This window comes from Lissotriton helveticus, chromosome 7 (genome assembly GCF_964261635.1).
Source record: "Lissotriton helveticus chromosome 7, aLisHel1.1, whole genome shotgun sequence".
Classification (NCBI taxonomy): domain Eukaryota; kingdom Metazoa; phylum Chordata; class Amphibia; order Caudata; family Salamandridae; genus Lissotriton; species Lissotriton helveticus.
This window is the reverse complement of record NC_136068.1, coordinates 1,659,121,864-1,659,144,928: the sequence shown is the minus strand read 5'-3', so window position 1 is coordinate 1,659,144,928 and position 23,065 is coordinate 1,659,121,864. Positions and strand designations below refer to the sequence as shown.

Here is a 23,065-nt window from a genome sequence, read left to right as displayed (position 1 = left end):
TGGTCTCAGAAAAAGGGGCGTGGCCGTAAATCACGCCAGTAATGGCGGGACTAAGTTTGTTGATGTCGTTTCCGTGACAGCGCTAATGATCCGCTGTACGGTGATGCGAGGAGCGTGGAATGCGGTAAGAGAAGGCTCTTGTAGTTTAAAATTACACAAGTGAAATAGTGACAATCAAATTTTAAAAGTTCCAAACAAGCTCCCGGCTTCCGCCTCAGGAGACACACAGATCTGTGATATTCGGTGGAATAATGGGGGCAAGTGCTGATGTAATCAATGGATTGAGACAATTCGCTGTGGAATTCACATTCACATCCAAAGAAGGAGTCCGTGGATTACAGGATAATGCCATCAAAAAAGTGGTCTAAGCCTTAAAGAAAGGAAATTGCATGCCCTGCCCTTTTGGATGGTAAAAGTAATTCTTTGGGGGAGACCTAGAATGTATCCTGTAAATTATGAGAAGCTGAAGTTTCTTAGGCCTCAACTGTGCAACTATCTTCTTAGTAAATTGATGTCTTGAGCAATTAGGAACTTTTAGGGTAGCTTATTATCAATGTGTGATAACTCCTGCTGGGGTGTACTTTTAGTCACTACAGTATATTATTCACATCTTTAATCATCGTTAATATGATAATTCTCAATTGTACGATTTTCCTAACATTTGTTTTACTCATGTAAGTGCAACCAAGAGGATGCAGTGGAAAATACTCCTGCTTATTTTTTCTCTCTGAAAATGTAAAAGTCACCATTGGGGTCTAGGGAAATTTAGTGGAAGGGATGTTCGAAAGTAAATGTTTTATGACAGCCATGTCGGCATATGAAGAAATCACAAATAACAAAACCAACAAACAAAATCAGTCTATAGAGGTTACAATATATAGTGTAGGTGGCACGACCTGAGCAATGGGTGAGAGAAAGGAAGAGAAAACAAGTGTATTCTTTCTAGAAATAAATAGTACCTATTTAGAGGGGTTGGATGGCAGAGACCTACATGAATGCTACAGGTGCATGTCGTAGTGGAAGAAAATGGCAGTCAATGTGGAAAATCTGTGAAGTCCGTCTATTGACCACGAGAGCTCCCAGCCCAAACATGCCATTGTGACACAGAGACCATACCAAGTCCTGAAAGCAGTTGTTCTTTAGGCAATAGATTTCTTGTGAGGACGGTTGTACATATAATCTTTTGCCACCTCACCTTAAAAAAAGAAGAAATCTCGATGGGAGACCCCCCTCAAAGATCCGCATGCAAGGTTACCTTCCACGTACTGCTGGAGCGCGGCCGAGTGCAATGGGGGTGGTGTAGAGTGGCTGATTTAGGCTCTTAGTCCAGCCCGGTTAGCTTGTATTCCAACAAACGTCACATACATTTTCATATATGTCTACACAGAAGAACGAGACTTCAAAGATTAAGCACCTTGGTGTTGAATACAACACTGCAGACGGGATGTCCTCACCCTCCTGCTTTAAGTGAGATGCACAAGTATAAACCATACAGATATCATGAGGTCAAATGTCAGATCATTCTGGACCCGCTCTGCTCTGAGAAAACACATGATATGACATGTTATCATTGCCTATTATAAAATACATACATGCAACATATTAACTCACGCTCAATGGTTAGGTTCAGGGGTGCGGACTTTCCTGATCCCACTGCATTTGTTGCAGCGCAAGAATATGGCCCGCTGTTCCAGGCGATGCTGTTCACAGTAAGTTCCTGGCCATGGCCTAGTGAAGGCTTTTCGTCGTGACCCACATACCAGCTGTAGTTAGACACATCAGGATTACCAACAGCAGAGCAGCTTAGAGTCACCCTGTCTCCTTCTCGGAATGTTGCATTTCCATGAATAACAACTGCTGTATTTTTGGGAGGATCTGGAAATTATAATAGAACTTATTACTTCATGTTATATATATTTCTTCTATTTATTGTCTTTAATTGAATGGTGCAGCATGAAAACAACTATAACACAAGTTTGAAAACATAACCCACACAACACAGTCTGCAGCATCTGAAGTGAAATTCAAGAGCAGTGAAATGTCAATATGATATTGTCGTTTGTTGGAATTATTTTAATATTATACCAGACCAGAGACATCTAAAATATATTGTTTTTTTCTATCAACTAAATTATGTTGAACACAGATGGCATTGTCCGTCTGAATCATCTGAAGAAGATGATACAGTCTTAGACTATGGAACACCTATAGATAATGAACAATAGTATTGTTCATTGGAACATCTGCTAACAAAAGACCGGCACATTTTTTATTTCACATTCTTATAAAGCAGTGGTCTGGTAGGTGGCTGTGCTTTACATAATTAACAATGGATAGGTCGATGGATATTCAATATTGCAGTGACCAGAATCTCTTTATAATAATATGGGTGCCAGAGTACAGTACCTCACAACTTACATTACACTCAGGAAGAATCAGCATAAACATCAAGGCGGGCAGAGTTAGAGGAAAGGTATTGGTGCAACAACACTTTGGGAGAGGAGAAGGAAACGAGAAAAGGAACAAGTGTTTTAGGACTTGTTATGTAGAGGAGGCGTATAGTGAGGACCAGGAGAAAAAAAAAGGACAGAGAAGGGGGGTAACTGGTCAAGGTAGTGTTTAAATATCTAGGTTTTGTTTTTTTGCAGAATTGAAGGAGGTCTTTAAGATGTCAGATGTCTTTGGGAATGGAGCTCCTGAAGTATGGCGCTGTGTTGGGGAAGGACTGGCTGGCGGCTAAGTGGTATTTGACCATCCAGGTTTCAGGTTGAAGATCTCTTTTCTCCTGAAGCTTTTAGCTCCTCCAGAGATGTTTAAGGCAGTGAACAACCTGGCTGGTTTGTGCATGCGCACGGACCACTAAGCAATAGAACCCTCATGACAGGTGAACAAACTATAATTCAAGCATAGTTTCAAGAAAGATCAGTCTAACAGAATTTATCAAGTGCCATGGTCCTCCAGCACACCTCAAGACTGCTAAACAAATGTTCTTGTCTCTGCAGACATTGTTAGAAGGCCTGTGGAAGATCCCTAAACAACAAACATGCCAGTGAAGCAGTCCCTGTTTATGCTAAATCACTTGGGGCTCCTGAGATTCCAGATGAATGAAGAGCTCTACGCCGGGCCCCGTGGTAAGCAAGTTAAATGGTCCACTTTCCTTCAGTTTTATACAAAAGGCCACTGTATCTAGGATTAGGTGGACTATCACACCACCTAAGCCTTCTATCACTGTATCCGCTGCACTACTGAATAATCATCACTCACTAGGCCCCAAGTGATGCACTAAGATCTAACTACCATCCCAAAGCCTTTCCACACACCACTCAGTGAACCTGAAAGAGGGAGAATACCTTACAAAAAAAGAGGAAAATCCCCAGTCTTTAACAAACAATTATCAAGTGGAATTAGAATGATTTTTATGAATACATTAATTTTCTTGAAGAGAAACAATCAGTGCAACCCAAGGGACGCCTTTGTTAAGCTGCCACTAGCAGAGAAAATAGTATCATGCATGATAGACGAAGGCAAGAATGATTATAAAATAGAAGAGATCTAGTGGGGGATCTATGAAGAAAGCATCCTATTCCACAGAAACAAGATACATGAGAAAAACCCATTCCTTGCTTGGTAAGTAGGCCTAAAGCCCTCGGAAGGGAAGAGCGCAGTACTTTTATCCAGCACCATACAGAATTAACTTAAATCTTACTGCATGGTTGAATGGAAATTTTTAAAATAGTTAATACCTTTATTAACCCAAAAACTATGCAGAAAAACATTCCCCCCTCCCAGAACTTATGTAACATAATAGCAGATTTCTTTGAGGAAAAATTCAAAAGATCATAAAGGATTTTTCCCATCCATTACCGTATAATGAGCCAGGAAACAGAGCCGTCACAACAACTACTCCCCCCCATGGCCATCTTTCATTCGGTTAGCCTAGAGGAATCTCGGGCAGAAATTTTAAAGATTAAATCAGGTTCCCCTTCCCTCCCTTTGTCCTTCACAAAATGGTGGACATTGTCAACCCCATCATAAATAGCATCATCAACTCCTCACTTAATCTTGGCTTAGTCCCTGAAGAATGGAAACTTGCAGCAGTGAAGCCCCTGCAGAAAAAACAATTACCAGACCCAACAACTCTAACAAATCTGCGTCCCATCTCCCTGCTCCCAGCTCTCTGCAAATTAACAGAGAAATCCGTGAATAGGCAGCTCACCGCCTTTTTGGAAGCCAATAATATATGGCACACTAACCAAGCTGGTTTTAGGTCTCAACATTCGACGGAATCAGCCCTGATTTTCACTTCTGAAACTCTACGGGCTGCAATGGATCAGGGAAAGAAGGTGGTCCTGATGCTGCTAGACCTGTCCGCGGCGTTTGATACGGTCTCATCTTGGTGAACCGTTTAGCCGCGGCAGGGATAGCTGGAAATGTGCTGGGGTGGCTAAAAAGCTTCCTAGCAAACAGGCGACAAGTGGTCATCTTAGGTCAGTTTAGGTCTGAAGAAAAATGGCTCACTTCTGGAGTGCCTCAGGGCTCCTGTCTGAGCCCGACACTTTTTAATGTATATATGGCCCCCCAGATTGCACTCATATCATCCTTTAACATCAACACCATTTCATATGCGGATGATACGCAGCTCATCCTGGTGATGGAAGATGACACCGGTGAGGCTGAAAGGAAGCTTAAAATTTGCCTAAAAGCCACGTTCCAATGGATGAGCGCGAACCATCTTAAATGCAACTCAGGGAAAACAGAGATCGTGCCATATGGAAAGGGGAATCTGTTTAACCCCTCATTATGGTGGCCGGAGCACGCTACCGTCCCCCCAAACACCATCCTGTCAGCCCGAAATCTAGGGATCAGATTCGATTCCTCTCTGACTTTTAAACATCAAGCTGTGGCGGTGGCAGGGACATGCCTCGGCATCATAAAAGGGCTCAGAAATATTATTTGACCTAATTCCACTCCCGGCACGTAAAATAGCTGCAGTAGCACTTATATAATCACGTCTTGACTACTGCAACAGCATATATGCAGGGACAAATAGGATGGTCTGCCACAAACTGCAAATGGTACAATATGCAGCGGCAAGACTGGTGCTAGGATGGAACAGAAGAGCTTCAGCCACAGCAGCAATGGACTTACTACATTGGCTACTGATCCATAAACAGGTCCTTTTCAAAGTCCTCCTAATCACCTTCAGGGCCTTCCATGGGAACGGACCCAGCTATATTCGGAGTATGTTCAGACATTACATCCCCTCGCGTAACCTAAGATCCCAAAAAGCTAACCTCCTCACCATCCCCAACTTCAAACTGAAAACGAGAGGAGGAAAGGCTCTGGCAGTCTTCGGTTCCAAGGCCTGGAACCTTCTCCCGTCGTCCCTTCGCCAAATTGGATCAGAAACAGATTTTAGAAAGACCCTAAAAAACATGGATATACAACCTATCCAACACCATGTGTAAAAGCTTAATCTGAATATGCAGATTTCCTACCACCATCAGCTAGATTCCCCACTCTCTGCCTATCCTGTCTAAAGCGCCAAGATGCTCCTTGGAGTGAAGCCCGCGGTATATAAGAACTTTTTACATTTACATTTTCATTTACAATGAAGGAGTGGACACCAAAAGAGAAGACCAGGTCTGTATTGTGACACAATGCTACTTCACAATGTACGACAAACTTATTTTTTTACAAAAGAAACAAAAAGTAAAAACACCCCTTTCCAGGATGTAAGTTTACTAGGTCTTCCCAAAGCTTATAAAAATATCAGAATTTAAAGACAGTTGTCTTCTCTCAAGCATAGAACATCTATGTGACTCGCATGTCCGGGGAGTCCTCAGTGTGGTCCCACCAAATGAATGAGGTATCTGTTCTCACCATTCTCAGCAACAGTTTTCATAGCTGGGAAGAAATACTGATGAGAACATCAGTATTGGGGTCCCTGACACATGTCAAGCAGCATTTCTAAGTATTTCTGGTACCTTTTTTAGGCAGCTTAATAAATAAGGTAACTGTGCCACTAGATAAAACATCCCATGCCCACAACTATAGACCACCTTCCACACTGTCCTGTTTCAGCACGAACAGGTTACCCCTTTCCATTTTCCTTTACATCCTATTCCACATCTTATTGGTTAAAATGATATTCTAGTCTCTAAACCGTTCTCTGGAAAACAGGTTTTAACCGTCCTGGCAAATACATAGACAAAAAGGTTGCCTTACCCAGGCCCATTAGAGATAATGGGTATGTCATCTAAATGCAGGCAGTTTTTCAGGCTTACTACTCTCCCTAGACTACATTTTTAGCTGTGTGGTTTCGATTATAATGTCCATATGCTCAGCTAGCAAAATGATACGGTCTCCCACCATAACCTTAATGCTGGGAGTAGTCCACACCCCTCTCCCTTAATGCAACTATTGGGAAGGGAATTCACTAGTCCCAATTTATCATCAGTCCTGAGATCAGATCTCTTAACCATTGTTCTTCCAGGTGGATGATGTGAAGAGCAGAATGTATTTGGACTTACACCCCTGCCCAGGATGTCCTACCCGACCATTACCTCCATATTCTTCATGTTAAATGAGTGTGCACTCCTTTTTGTTTCCTCTTTCCAAGTTGAAGGACCCCATTATTGTACACCAGGTGTGTAATCAGGAAAATATGGGAGTCTAAAAGCTTTAGGATAATTGTGACTCGCCTTTACTCAGACATAGTACAAATGATAGCAAGAGATGGCAACTTCACATTTATTAACATGCTTACTAGTCTGGATATCTATATGACATTTTCAAAATATTCACAGTGGAGTTATGCTTGCTAAATTGTTTTTCAGTAAACTAACATCTTTCCTCCAAAATTGGGCCACCCCAGACTGCCAACTATGCAGTACGCAGACAATCTCGTCTTATCGGATCATACAAGAATTGTCATGAAAAGTGCATTAGAGACGCTACATAATTACAACATGGAAAACAAGCTCGTAGCTAATGCATCTAATACAAAAGTGCTGATTTTTGGCCACAAGTTAAAAAACTAACATTGGCATGGCAGCTGGGTCCTCTTAGGATAACCACGACCAATAAGTACACCTACCTGGGAGTACAATTTATAGATACCTGCAGACCAGCACTGCAGGTTAAAGCACTAGAGGCAGCTAAGCTAACATACAGCTTGTGTAAATTACACCACAAGCTTGTAAGTCACTCAACAGAGGGGATCCGATGAGTAAAGCAAGCCAAGCTAATGTCTACACACAGCTATGGCCACCTCGCCTTCCCTGGTTTGCTGACCAAAACAATGGAGGGCCTATACACAATGGCATATAGAAAAGTCTTCAATCTCCCTCACACGACCAGGCGATCACTGATCCGACTAGAGTTCAAAATCATAGCAATGGATATTGAATGCAAAAATGATATAGTCTAATTCCAACATAATGTGATCAATGCAAGTTCGGGCACATTCAGGGCTGCACTACAGGTGATCTTTAGAGATAACAATCGTTGCTGGGCGAGTTATTCCTTGATGGCCAAAAAAACACTGGGTCTATCTACTGAATTTTCAACAGACTTATCATTAACAAAGTGCAGTCTAAAGAACCTGTTAAAAAAGTGTGGCAAGAACATCTCAAGGCAACAAGACTTTGAACGGATCAGACCAGTCCTGGGTGCAGAAGGCCTTTTCAAATCACATGAAAGTACTCCATGCCAGCCCTATTTAAAAGCAGGTCTTGGAAGGCAAGCCCTACAAAATGTCATGAGGGTGAGGCTCTTAACTTTGCCAATCCAAGACTATAGAGCCCACTGGAAAAACTGGTTGTTAAGTGGGTCCAGTTGTTGCGGAACATGTCATGTGCTATTGCCCCGCTTTTCTGTCGTGAAAGCGTATGTATTTAAGAGCCAAGTTCATACATCACGGCGTAAGAACATGCAAGGAGGCCTTAAGGCACATCTGCACCACCATAGTCCCGATTGAGCTGGCACTAATTGGGAAGTTTTACGCGGCTGCTGGAATGTTCTTACGATTTGCCACAGAAGTGACAGTTGAATAAATCATGTTCAAAGGACTACTGGCGCTTGCAATTACTTAGCATAGCACTTTTTAATACTATTTATGTCTGTACTAAATTTTGCTAGGTACTGTATGCCCTCCACAACTTGCGCATCCCCCGCATGTCAAATCTCCACATGAGCGGTTTCTAAATGGACCATTTTTGGTACAAAGTTACAAATGTACATTTACTTGTAAAGGATTTTTATTAATCATACAATAAAGTTGTTGTTGTTGATATACAGAAAACAGCATTAATTAATTGAAAAACCCGATAAAAAAAAGTGGAAAATCAGTCTTGAGATCAAACAGAGCAGCTACAGATTTTTTAAGCTGAACGATCTGGGTACTGAGATATACCAGCATGTGGCCTTCACACATGGACAGAGTGCACTTCCTATTGGACACCTGTAGGAAGGTGGATACCTGACTATGGTTACCCCAGATTTTTTGCCTTGTGTTTAGCTGGTTTTCGACTTAGTTGGCCTGGGATCCTGCTAATCAGGGCCCCAGGCTATCTGCTCTCTCTTTAAATGGACTACATGTACTATAGGTACATCACCAATTTGGTACTGGACACCTTGTCAGCCCCTGTACCATGCACTATAGGTGCTCAGGGCATAGGTGCATCCAAGGCCTACCAGGGGCTGCAGCATATCTTTTGCCACCCCTGGCTGGTACTTAAATCGACACAACTGGCTGTTCACACAGCTGGGGCAAGGTGGTGTAATCAGCCCTTGCTTAGATATAGTATACCTTAACGCCCATTGGGCTTCGTAGCGCGATATAAATCGGATTTCTTTCATTCATTTATTCATTCATTCATTCATTCATTCATTCATTCATACCTATATCTAAACCTATATCTGGACACATATATACCTATAAGTCACTCCTATGGCAGGCCTTAACAATCCTGGAGGCAGAGTGCTTGGTTTTATGTGAGATGGTGCTCTAGCATGAGCTGAGCCTGTCTGCAGAGGTCGGAACCATTTCTGTGCAACTTTTCTAGTGATACTGCCATACCATATACTCTTAAGTGCATTATAATCCTCGCGGTTAATGTTAACTTTGGTTTGGCTTTATCAAAACATGTCGTGTTTGGTGTCAAACACTTTGGAATACTACCCCCTCGCCAGTTCTGGCGATGGGGGTAGCATTCCACCCTTCTAGAGGGAGAAGACATGTTACTTTACTGAAAACGCGGTTAATCCTAACCAGAGCCCCAGCATTACAAAATGGATGCTGCTGCCACAGACACGAGTCTGGCCTCCTGCTGCTGAACGAAACTTGGCAGAGGAAGCTTGATCAAAGGATCTCCTGTCACAGGGAGGTGTCACACCATCCCAGACAGGAGATAGGGGATTGTAGCAGGGAGGGTTGAAAGAAACTAGACACTGCCTGGGGCGCACAAGGTGTCCCTGGGCAGTTTCCAGTCAAACCGGTTCTGGGGCCATCCTGCCCCAGTCCTGGTGGCAAACTGGACAAAGGGAAAGGGGTGTAACCACCCCCTTCCCAGGTCCCACCTATAGGAGGGACATAGCAGGTAATCCAGCCCCCAGATTTGGAATATAGGTGGGAGCAGTGCCAATGCACATCAGATTATCCAGACTGAAACTTATGAAACAAAACTCTGGCCCCTTTGACATCCTACTCGACGTAAAAGACTGAAGAGTCTCCCTTGTGGTCAAGGAGTGACCACCCTGTGCAAACAGGCACCATCCAGCACCTCGATGTTTGCTTTGTTGCAGTTCCCCCCGTAACTCGAGTGACAGAGATCAACAAGACCCAGCGTGCCTGCCTTTTAACAGCCTGATCCACAGTCTATGCAGAGCTGAGACCCGTGGAGGCGACCTGAAGCGTGGGAGCGGCCATCTTTGAAAAACCACGAAGCGCTGACCGTGCAGCATCCGAGGCTTCCTCGAAGCTGTGCATTGCAGTATGAGAAGCTCTAGCCCCGATAAGTTTTTGCACCGAAGCTCACCCCTCCACACTTGACGAGTGCTGCGTGGGGCCCTTTTGCATTTTCCTGCTTGACATGTTGGTCCGGTCGCTTGCCCGTTGGCTAGTGGCCCCAGAACCAACGAACCTAAGAAGTTACACAGCTGGTCTGGTTGCTCCAGATTGGCCCTCACTCTCCTGAAAAGGAGCATCCGCTCTGACCTTGCTGGTCCGAGTGTTAAGCGATCTTCAAATCCTGGGTGGGTTGCCTTTGCCAAGGTTTGTTGACTCTGATCCGGAAGCCGACACCGCCAACAGCGAGAGCCTTTGTGAGACAGCTCGTGATCCACTCCATGACATCCTCGGTGCCCCAGAGTCCATGTGACAGCGGAGACAAGCTTCACAACATCAACCTGATTGCACCCGACATCGCCTGATTCCTTCCTGGTCACTGGCTAGTGACCCAGACTCTGTCCCCTCTACTTTCAGGTACCCATCATCTTCGATCCACCCTTGGATCACACCGGACACTTCTCTTCTGGACGCCTGCAGCATCTTCATCTCCAGGCACCCTAGATCTTCGTGACGAAACCCGACACATCTTCGCACCTGTGCACCCGCTTCCTGTGGGTGAGGTAACTCTTGAACACCGGTGCTACTATAGTGGTTTACACCTCTAGTGTCTAAGTCTAAAGTTTTGTCCTTCTAGTCCAGTCGGAACACTCTTAAAACTGTAACTCGATAACTTTTACGCACCATTGACTTTGCATTGGTGCATGCGTGTGCTTTCTGCACTGCACCCGAATCCCACGGGCTACTCCCGTCCTAACTGCTGTTAGTCTAGTGTAGTCCCAGCGATTCCCAAGGCCCTAGGCTTTACCCCCGATCGATTAGTGATTGTTATACCACTTTTTTTTTTTAAAACCTTTATTATGCAGTAAGGAATATACAAATACGGGCCTACAACCAGTCAGGCCGGCCACGACACAGTATGAGAGGCCAATGACTCCGGAGGGATGTTCCCCGGAATCAGCCAACAATATAGAAGCAATCAGTTCAGTCTGGAAAGGTTAAGTACGGCCATCGAGCAGGATCAAAGAAGGTTAATTTTATAATAAGGAGTATAGCAGGATCAATTGCAGTGTATGGATATCCGAGTTCCCATAGCGGGCCACGAAGCAAACAGCAAAAAATAAGGGCATCAATATGGATAATCATCAGCAACAGTTTACATCAATCAGGATATGGACGCCATAGATCAGAGCAGTACCCACCGTGGCTCGTCTCTTGTCTACCTAACACCCAGTTACATGTTTTAGACAGAACGGAGGAACCGGAATAGCAACAGTGAATATAATCATCCGCTATACTAACCTAAAGAAGAAAAAGAGGTGAGAAGGGAGGGAGGAAAGGGGAGAAGTAATATAAGCAAGAAGGAGAGAACGCTGCGCCGATGTAAGTGCCCCACAGCAATAAGCACGCAAAGAAAGTAAGGATGTCGCCAGCAAGGTGGGCATGTGAGCCGTAATAGCAATGTGGCAAAACCGTAAAAAGAAGAACAACACACCTCCAGTTCCCACCCTCAATCGTACCATGGGAGACAAGCACAGACGCGGCGCTCCGATAAAGGGATACAAAAGAGCCATAGAACTAAGGAAAAGAAAACAGAGAAGAAGCCCCAGCGTACCCACCCCACCCTGCACCCCTGCAGAAGTCTACGGCCTACCCCCCCAGCAGCGTGCCTGTCGCCCTAAATCAGAACACGAAATATAGAGAAGTCAAGGAGAGAGAGAGGAATAAAGCGGCAAAAAAGGGGGAAAGAAATCAAGAGGGGGGGGAAGGAGACCATCAATCGAGTCGTTCGGCCCCAGCCCCCCGCCCACCCACACAATTATGCAGCGTCTAAACGAGATTGACACAATCTCAGGTATCATAAACTCTCAAAAGGGATCGTCCATATTATCATGATTGGGGGTCTGCCTCATCACAATCCGTTCACCGGTAGTCCTCGGGGTTCAGTTCGGCTCACCCCTGGCCTTTCCTAGTCATCACTACCACACATGATATAGCAGTGGGAAGCAAACATTTCAAGATGGAGAGGCTACTCGATCGTAACAGAACAAGGCAAGGGTGTAGACCAGGGGGCCCCGGCAACCAGCAACAAAACAAGAATCTTTCTCTGCAGTCCGGAACTCTCAACGATGACACCAAGAGCAGCAAAAAACAGGAGTTCAGTCTCGCCGTATAAGAAAGCAGAGGCTCCCCCGCAGTACAACAGCACGACCTCACCAAAGTAGATCGGAGCAGCAGTCCACAACGCTCCTCGAACACTCGAACAGGATCGGGCCCCAACATGGAGCCCACGCCCTCGCACTCCACACTCACAACTGCCAGGAGATTCGGGGCCGCAGGCTTGCAGTCTTGTCGATGCACAGCGGTAGCACTCCTCGCAGCGATCGAGGGGGACGAAGCAGCGCCACCACGAAGTCGAGCCGCGCCCATGAAAAACGGTCCATCAAAGATGGCGGCGGACCGTATACCTTTCACAGGGGCACCGGGGGCCAAGGCCGCATGCAGAGACTGCAGGGCGTCAAGGACATCACCAATCGTGGGCTCACGCTCACATGACCAGGCCCCCGCGCACTCCAGCCACACAAGTCTACCGCCCTGAGGAAATCCGTGTCCCAGGGCGCCGGCCGCCATTTTGCGGGTTCAGCCGTGTCACCACCCTCCGCAACTCCCGGAGCGGGCTCTTAAGCGAGAACACCCCTGGAGTTCACGCAGGCCCCAAGAATGGCAATCTTGGTGCAGAAAGATGCGCCACCAAATTCGGGGGGTCCGCCTGCGCCGCCACCCGCGGGCATCACAAGCCGACTCCGGGCGCAGGGCTTCAAGATGGCCGGACGAGACAGCAACGAGGGCGTCCTCCTGCACGGTCTTCCCCAATCCACGGCGTGCCACGCCCTACCACGGGGCCTCCCGGCCGCTGGACCGGGCCCGGTCAGTATCCACCGGAACAATCGCACAACGGCCTCTCACAGTCGGCCCTCTCTCCCGCCGGGGGCCGCCGCCGACATCGCCACCCCGGCCGGTCTCCACACCGCGAAGGCCCTGGACCAAGCAGGAGCACAGCTTCGGATCCACAGCACGCAGGAGCCCCCAGGCCAGACGGTGAGTACGAGCGTTGCTTCACGTTTCCGTTTCTTCCCGAGTGTGTCGTCTTGGGGCAGGATATTTGTCAGGATTTGCGTGTTGGGCAGGAAGGCTGACGGAGCCGAGCTACAGAGCGGCCATTGCGGTCACAAGCTTGGCTCCTCCCCCGTTATACCACTTTATTGATATATGGTTTGAGTGGCCACCGGCCTCATCCATAAACGTGCAACTTGTATATGTTATATTGTGCTTTTGTTTAAACGCTTGTGCTTCATTGCTCATAAAGAGTAGTGGGGATTATTATAAGAATACATATATTTTTATAATATATAACTTGTGTGGTGTCCTTTCATTTGATATTACAGGATTGCATATGGTAAAACAGCTGGCTTCACATGTCCTCTTGAGTTAAGCCTTTAGGCTGCTTAGTCCATGCTACCACTAGGATAGCTTGTCTTTAAGGTTGACTTACAACCACCACCATAAGGGACTGTTTGAACTGATACAGGGTGCCCACAGAACTGTGGACATCATACATCAGGCCAACTTCTCACAACACCCCAAGGCAATAGACTTGTAATTAGTCCTGCAGAAACCATTAAAGGGGCTCCATTACAAGAGACAAGTGCAATGATGACAGCACATATTCTTTTCTCTTGCCTCTTTCAAGGTCTAAGTTTGTTTGGTATTGTCATATCAGCTTGATTCTAACAGTAGTTTTGAGTACACAAGATGGCCCGCAAATGGCAGAGGTCAGCCATCCAATTGCATGTCCACATGTACTCCCTGGGCCTCATGGCACACAAAGAGTATAGGGCATAGAAATGTCCATACTTCTATACGTGGCATTCCTAAGCGAAATATGCCGAGTCCAGTTGTATCACTGGATCAGGTTTGGCATTGTGAATCCATCAATTGGAAACATCAGGAGGCTGCGCAACTGCAATCCACTATTGCAGCTGAGAGTAGTGTTGACCGCTTCCCCATTTTAAATTAGGGGAAGAGCAGCCTTGTATGGAGGGGAACACGCATGGGTATTCCAGTCTCCCTAGGCAGGGAACAAACATGTGTACCTGCCTAGTCCTTCACCTTCCACTCCTAGTGGAAGTGAAAGGTCCTCAGAGGATGGTCTTTGTGTATTGCTTTCAGACAGTGAGACAAAGGGAAGATGATTTGGGGTACTCTGAGTAAGTATGGGTGAAATTTGTGAATTCGCGGATTTCCCCGCAAAAAAAATCTGCGAATTTGCGTATTTTTTTGCGATTTGCCCTGGAGTACTTTCTACTGGCTAATCCAGTAAGTGCTCCCTCATTGGGTAAATGTATAGTGCTTTTACTACACTGCAGCTGCGTAAAGGGCCAGAAGATGTGTCTCCAGTGACCATGTGGGCCTGTAACACAGGCACAGGCACACTTGGTCACTGGAGACACATCTTCTGGCCCTTTATGCAGCTGCAGTGTAGTAAAAGCACTATGGGGCAGATTTACAAGCCGCTTGCGCCTCTTTTGCGCCGCAGTTGCGTCACTTTTGTGACGCAGCGGCAGCACAAAAGATGCGCCATGGTGCTGGGTATTAACAACATGACGCATCTGAGAGATGCGTCACGTTGTAAAACCCTGCGCCATCAGGAGGCGTTCCGGTGCAGGGCAGGGCGTTCCGGTGCAGGAACGCCTCCTAAAAGTGGCTGAGTGAAATCTACAAAATTTCACTCAGTCACTTTTAGGCCAATGCTGCATCAAAACCCTGGACCTGATTGAAGCAGGTGCAAGGCTTGACACAGCAATGCGCTGCTTTTACGGCACAGATGCGTGACGCATCTGTGCCGTTTTTGCCACATGGTGCGACACATTGTTAATGCGGCGCACCATGGGTGGCGGAGCTGCTGTGCACAATAACTGGTGCATCCGTGGGATGCGCCAGTTATTGTAAATCTGGCCCTATACATTTAGCCAACGGGGAGCACTTACTGATTAGACAGTAGAAAGTACTCCAGTTGAGTAGAGATATTGCACAAAACGTGGCATCTTCGTGGACAAACACGCAGGGTGGGATTCATTCTGGGACGATGCTCCTGTCACAAAAATTAAACCTCAACAGAAAGCACTTACAGATACAAATTAAGCAGGTGCCCAAGTTAAAGGTCAAATTCAGTAACGTAGTAATCAGCCCTAAAAAATTGTGAGCAAGGTCGAGGCTGGGCAAGTGTCCTTTATCCCCATATCTGCCGTCTTAAATGAGCTGTAATCCTTGAGGAGGTCTGTGCATCCAGGAGTTTCTCGAGTGCCATCCCCGTGTAGTTCCTGTGACCAGGAGCCTGCTTTCTCCTCATCTGCTGCCCTGATCGGCCTCTGACCCTTTAAAACAAGAGGCATGTGAACTCGCATTGAAGCCCCCCACACCACACACTAGCGCTATGAAACGTCTTCCCGCCCTTTCCCCACTATGATGGACAGCTCACTCAAGGGACCTCAGAGCCTTTTGGCGGGGTGCAAAGTTACAGGCACACATGGTCACTGGAGACACATCTTCTGGCCCTTTACGCAGCTGCAGTGTAGTAAAAGCACTATGGGGCAGATTTACAAGCCCCTTGCGCCTCTTTTGCGCCACCGTTGCGTCACTTTTGTGATGCAGCGGCAGCACAAAAGAGGCACCATGGTGCTGGGTATTAACAACGTAACACATCTGAGAGATGCGTCACGTTGTAAAGCCCTGCGCCATCGTGAGGCGTTCCAGTGTAGGGGAGGGCGTTCCTGCGCAGGAACGCCTCCTAAAAGTGGCTGAGTGAAATCTACAAGATTTCACTCAGTCACTTTTAGGCCAATGCTGCATCAAAACCCTGCGCCTGCTTGAAACAGGCGTAAGGCTTGACGCAGCATTGGGGAGATAGGGCCATCCAGAGCATTGCTCCTGTGACCAGGAGCCTGCTTTCTCCTCATCTGCTGCCCTGCTCGGCCTCTGACCCTTTAAAACAAGAGGCATGTGAACTCGCATTGAAGCCCTGCACATCACACACTAGCGCTATGATGTGTATTTATGAACACTGTGGTGCATTTGTGAAGACTGTGAACGAGCAGGGGCTTCTTTCTGTGACAAACAAAAAGAGTTGGTGATACAGTTTAATGGTACTTTTGAAAGAGAGCAGGTTAAAAAAAAGCCTGTTAGAAGCATTTTTAACATATTTATTAATAATATGCTTGAGAACTTTTATGATGGTCTTCAGCTGAGGTTTTTTAAACAGCTAACTTCCCATGTGAATTTATGTAGGTGAGAAAGCCTTTTCACTTGCCCAGCCTCGACCTTGCTCAAAATTTTTTTTTATGTTACTTAATTTGACCTTCAACTCTGGCACCTGCTTTTTTTAGGGCTCGCATAGCGTTGCATGGCAACGCCCTGTTCTCTTTGCGAGATATGCAGTATACAGTATAGTGGGGGTAGCTCCGCCCACTTTCCGTCCATGTTTCTGATTGGCTTATATCAGAAATGCTGCATCCTGATTTGTTTTCAGCTTGTTTGTCCCTCCTCTTAACAGCCATGTCGTCATTTTTCTCCTTCCATGGCTATCGGCCCCTTCACTTTATAAACTCTTTTGTTACTCTGCTCCCCCTCCTTCCATCCAGCAGTCTGTAACTTCTCTCCCTACCTCTCCCCTCCCCCCCACTCCCGATCATGCCTTCTTGGACACACACACTTTTGTTTATAATGCAATAGGGCTCGCGTAAGAAGAGTCTTATGGCATTTTGAAATGCTTGTTTTCTCATTGGATTGGCTGGCTGAGTCTCGCACTTTATCTTGCCTGACCTGTTCAGGCAGCTATGGTACGCATGCATCATCCCGTATTCACTAAACAGGCGCTCCTGCGCATTAAGAGGAACTTAAAAAAAAAGCTGCAGAAGTAGAAAACGAAAGTGTAGCCGCCAGAAGGAGGAAGTGACGGGAGGCACCGGGACTTGTAATACATCTATCCACTGAAGAACAGGTAACACTACTGGTTAATATGAGGAGACCTTGGAGAGGTGCAGTACTGTACCTTGTGAAATAACAGAAGCTAAAGTAGTGCAGTGACACAAATCATGAAACCAAGCACACAATGAGAAGTGCAGCTGTGCTCATCAGGTGTGTGCGTTTGGAGCCTTTAAAATGGGTAAAAAGGTGGCCTGGGGTCATGAATATGTGATAACCTCACGTCCCTGAACAAGAACAGACCGTTCACGAGGCCCCTGCGCATGACCGGCATCTCGAACTGGAGGTCAAGTGAGGATAAGTGAGCAGTGTGAAGTAATGCACAGAGGCAGGCCCTCGTCGTGAGCGATCAGTGCAGCCACACCGCCAGCGTGAGTAACACTGCCCTCACCTGTGCTCCTCGGTGACACAGATAACACGCTGGGCTATATTTCAAGCTCCTCCGCTGGAGAGGAGCAGCAATGGCCGTGCTGTGCCGGCTAAAGTTTTAACTGCAGCTTTTCAAGGCGCTGGACGAAAGCGACGTGGACAGCTCTAATCGCAAGCTTTATCTAACAAGGCTTGGCAAAGCCAGTAGGGTTGGTTTTGAATACTTGATACATTCAGATGCACACACCACATAAACAACTAGAGAATCCAGCACTCATACATGCACAAGCAGACAGTAACTTATTTTGAGACGTCGGTGCACGCAGATAAATATAGCTACAGGTCTCTGTACACATTGACTACAAATACCTATGCACAGATATGGATAATAATGCTCATAGATCTATAAACACCCTACCAAAAGTGACAACAGACATACAGATACCCATGCGCACAAACCACCTCACACGCTGGCACACAACACATGCACACAAGACAACGGACATGCTGTTAGAGATTCACACTTAGGCGCCCAGTCTCACACAGACACTGTGCATGGGGGCGCCTTTGTACTGACAAAGCAAAAAGGCAAACAAGCAGCACACATACATACACTCATTGATAACAACACACTGGCACACAACAGTGATAGCCACTTCCAATTTCATCCAAGCCCAGCCTACGCAAAGCAGACAAAATGCTGTTTTGCCTTCAGTCCTATAATCTTAGCTCCATTCGAACCCAGATGTGTAACTAAGAGACTCCTCTCCATATCTAGATGTTTACATCTAAAATGAAGGTGCCTTGTGCATTCAGTTTCAGGAGGGTATTACATAGTCTACCTATGCGAACCCCAATGCAAGAGCTATCCATGCGGCTTCAGTCACCACCTGTGTGTTGTGCCTCATCTAAATCCAAGGAAGATATACATTTTCTTGATAGGAGCTGAATTTATTTCAGTTGCGATAAAGTGGTTGTTAAACAGATTTTGAAATTCTGCACAACATACCATTGTTGCCCCTTAATTTTCTTCATAGTTTAAACCGCTTGTTTAAAAAACTTTTCCATTTTCAATAAATCACAAGACATGTGCGTCTCTTTGAGCTTTTTTTGCAGTTACTTGGGGCCAGGAGCACAGCCCTGAGCAGGCTTCTTTCTGTACAGGATTTATGTATTTAATCTTAATGTTGAGTATGCAGACAATTAGCGTTTTCAGTGCCTAATCTCAGAGTGTGACCGGAATTCATTCATTGATGAATTCAGTGTAATGAACACTAGGAATGTCTGCTGTTTATTAGATAGTAGTATTTTTAACACCCCTGTCAAATGACCCTGTGAGCTGGCTCTTTGTCTGGCAGGGTGGCAGAGGTCCCCCAAGGCATCATTTCTATCATTTATATCGGTCAGTGCTTCCTTTCAAGGTTTAATTTTCGTGACATGCGCCTCATTGCCTACTTGTAACTATTCTCTGACCCTGCTTCAAGGGTCAGAGCAGGGTCAGAGAATAGTTGCAAGTAGGCAACGAGGCACCAGGAAGCACTTACAGGCTTACAGCAGCAGGTGCCCAAATTGAAGTTAATTAGCTTCAACTTTTGCACCTGCTGCTGTAATCCTGTAAGTCAAATAATCAATGGGGAAGGATCACTTGTCCTGCATGAACCAGGGTATGCAAGAGAAAGGTAAAGTGTCTCCGATAAAAAACCCTCATGCACGTGTTGGGAAGTGTGGGTAGCGGTATATCTTGATTCTCCGCTCTTCATACACGTGTGTGCATAATCATATGGTTAGTTTTATGCAGCCTCCACCAGGAGGATCTTACCCATGATCAAAACTGTAGTGACCCTATGATGTGGACAGTGTTCAATTAAAAATACCCATACAGCCAGATATTGAACTTTATTAATTCTGGGTTCGGGTAGCCCCTCTAGGGGAATGCTTCAAAAATAGTGCGTTCTATTGAAAAGATTAGGATTTCAGAACGCGCTAGCATTTAGTGAATAATAAAAATGGCCGACATGTTTCAGCCCTCTTTGCCGGAATTCGGACTTATGGGCTTTCTTCAGGACCAATCGTGGTGAGTGAGAGTGGCGCAAGTCTACAGTACTATTGCAAACAAGTGTGAGAAAAGGGAAATTATCAACCTGTTTCTTTTTAATGGTCTCAATGTACCTGAAGTGTAGAGAACTTACACCTCCTTTGGGTATTACAATGGCTTCGAGGGGGCGAACGCTCCGCTCCTCGCGCCTCGCATTACGCTGCGGCTGCCTCTTGTTACCCGGAAGGTCCCCCAAGGCATCATTTCTATCATTTGTATCTGTCAGTGCTTCCTGTCGAGGTTTAATTTTCGTGACAGGCACCTCATTGCCTACTTGTAACTATTCTCTGACCCTGCTTCAAGGGTCAGAGCAGGGTCAGAGAATAGTTGCAAGTAGGCAACGAGGCGCCAGGAAGCACTTACAGGCTTACAGCAGCAGGCACCCAAATTGAAGTTAATTAGCTTCAACTTTTGCACCTGCTGCTGTAACCCTGTAAGTGCCTGGCTGAAAAATCGTCCCGCTCGCGGATTTTACTGCGATTTCGCGAGATTTGCGGATCGCGAATTCACAGAAAATCCGCAAATTCCGTGAGCGGAACGAATTTTCAGCCCACCCTTAACTCTGAGTTAATGAGGGGAAAGAGCTGCCATCTACCACACTTGCACACTGGTCTATTGTGACTGCAGATATGCTGGGGCCATGACATGGAGGAAGGGGATGCCTGACACCTCAGGAGGGTGGAAACCTGTAGAAGCTTTGCCCACTTCAAAGTGGGCACCTGCATAAATCTTGAACCCTTAGTCCAAACTCTTCAGTATACTTCTGGACCTCTGGACTCTGCCACGAAGGACGACTGCTGTGCTGCTGATAGGACTGCCACTCTGCTAGTCTACTGCTCCAAAGGACTGCTTCCCTGCTGTTCTGACCTGCTGACTGCCAGAAGGACTGGACCTGAATCTGTTGGAACCAGGACCACCAGAGTGACTCCAAGAGCAATGTGGTCTGCCTCCTGACTAGAGTTTCAAGGACAGAAGCATCAAACAACTTTTAACACAGCACCTGGACTCTGACATCTGAGAGTTCCACCTTGCCATCTGCTGTCAGCCCAGTCCTGGACTTTTAGAAGTGGGCCTGAAGGTGCTCTGCCAGCCCACCGGTAGATCCAGCGGAACCAATGCATTACTTCCGCTGCACGGTGCAACTCTGAGCAGAACTGACGCATCGCCCATGCCATGTGGACTTTCCTAGTGTAAAGTTTACGCATCATCTTTGCAGCTTCATAGGAACTGTTGCAAAGTAAAGCAACCCCATAGGTCCTCACATCACAAGCCTGTCATCGACGACACAGGACAATGCATCACAATCACCTCAGCTTCCCTGGGACCAGCTTGTGTGTGACGCATCTTGACGCAGGACTTTCCATCACCAGTCCCTCATCAATAGCCTCATCAATAGCCTCCTTGACAATGGCACAGGACTGCACATTACAGCCTCTTAGAGCAGATGCTGTGCAATACTTCTCTAATGCCCTATAGTTAGAACCTCCATGCTTTACCACCACAAAATTACAGACTGTTCAAAATTGTGCAGCACGTTTGCTCTTGAGTATCCCAAACCGTCAATTAGCAAAGCCTGCCCTAGCCACTCTCCACTGGCTTCCCATACAAGAGAGAATTAAGCTCAAGGCTCTGTGTATTTCACACAAGGCACTATCAGGCAAGGGACCTCCCATCATTCTTTCCATTATTCTGCCCTGTTGTCCAAACAGGGCCTTGCGGTCAAACAGTGAACATTTGGTTACAGTTCCTAAAATAAGAAAGTCAAGAAGTGGAGGGCATATTTTTTCTTATTATTTTGCCAACTATGGAACTGCCTTCCCCTCCAGATCCGTCTTGAGGCTAACTATTTGACCTTTCGAAAACAAATTAAAACCTTTCTGTTTCCCTAATACTGCTCAGAGTTCCTGAATGCACTGCTAGCAGCATTGGGATGCCTTCGGCTAACCATGCGCTTTAGAAATGCGGATATATATATATATTTATATATATCTCAAGTGAATCACCACTCTTGTAATGGGGAATAAACCAGCACTCCAAGGGGTAGTTTCCACTCGACTTTTATTATTACAGTGACGGCATCGAAGCATTTCGGTTGCTACTCCTCTGCCTTGGTCACGACACGTGACCATCTGATACACCTCATCACACACTAGTTTAACCTTTGATCACACTGTAAGAGTACCATATTTGAAAGCATTGACACACATATACCAGTTACTACATACACACTCACTGATTCCTAAGTCTACACACACAACTGTCCATTCACCTACAGAATAACTTATACATGCAGTCCCTGATCAATGGTAACACTATCAGATGTACCCATACACCTATACAGACATTGACACATCAGCAGTCATCCTAGTCGGTTATGCAGTGATGCTATTCACTCATGAAAAGAATCAATCACACTTACATTTACTCACCTACACAGTTATACACACAACACCTGCTTTATATATACACATAGTAAATCAGTTACTATGTTAAAAAATCACTATTACAATTATACACTCATTCATACAGTTACTCTCACAATCACTGACTCTTACGTATACTTATTTATATACACCAACACTCATACAATGCCTTTTATTTTTCTACTTTATTGGAGATGTACCACTGACACATATATTCACTTACCAACACACAAATAAACACACTCAGACACCCAAACAACTGTTTCCATAAACATTCCTAAACCCATATTCCTAGACAATCAACCACTCACACATCTATGCATAGACTTACAACTCCCCCACCCAACCACAGATACACTCCGTCTCCCTTACAAATACTCAGCCAACTAATCAATAACTAATATAGACACTCATGTAGTTAGTGACCAATTGATGCAGCAGATTATACAACAACAGAGACAGTGATACACACATTCACATAGTTTGGTTACTAACCCATATATTTAGTGAGACACATTTAATTACTCAATTAAACAGTCAGACAGCTACTAAATCCTCCATCCAGACAGTTATATATCCACTCAATCTTCAATACAGATTGATATATATATAACAGATTAAAAACAATACCACATTTACTGGATTATGTCATCAGTGATGTCATCAGTGATGTCATTTGAGATGTCATCAGTGATGTAATCAGTGATGTCACTGACCATGTCATGAATGATGTAATATGTGACCTCATCAGCAGTGCATTGCGGCCACGCAAATTATAGTAAGCACAACTAACTATAACAGAGGAATTTCTATGGTTTTGTACGAGTGCAATGTCCAGGAAACTATAACACTCATGAAACCTCTGGTTTTTTCAGTGAATTACAAAGGATTTTTTAAATGCTAATTTCTAACTATAACGTCTCTGAAACCTATGGATTTTTCAGTGAATTTCAAAGGTTTTTTAAATGCTAATTTTTAAGTGCAATAGTAGTTATACCTATTTTTTTGTACTGGATTTCTACAGTTTATTAACTGTTCATTCATAAATATTTTATTTATTAAACAACA

At 45.5% G+C, this 23,065-nt stretch overlaps 1 protein-coding gene across 7 annotated transcripts in view; it reads right to left on the bottom strand.

Moving 5' to 3' along the window:
* Positions 1 to 23,065, bottom strand: part of LOC144770644 (B-cell receptor CD22-like) — a 681,379-nt gene that overhangs the window by 242,164 nt on the left and 416,150 nt on the right. For all 7 annotated transcript variants that reach the window (XM_078655344.1, XM_078655346.1, XM_078655342.1 and 4 more), the window contains one exon: positions 1,612 to 1,875. In XM_078655344.1, coding sequence (XP_078511470.1) covers positions 1,612 to 1,875 — 264 coding nt within the window. The remainder of the gene's footprint in view (positions 1 to 1,611; positions 1,876 to 23,065) is intronic.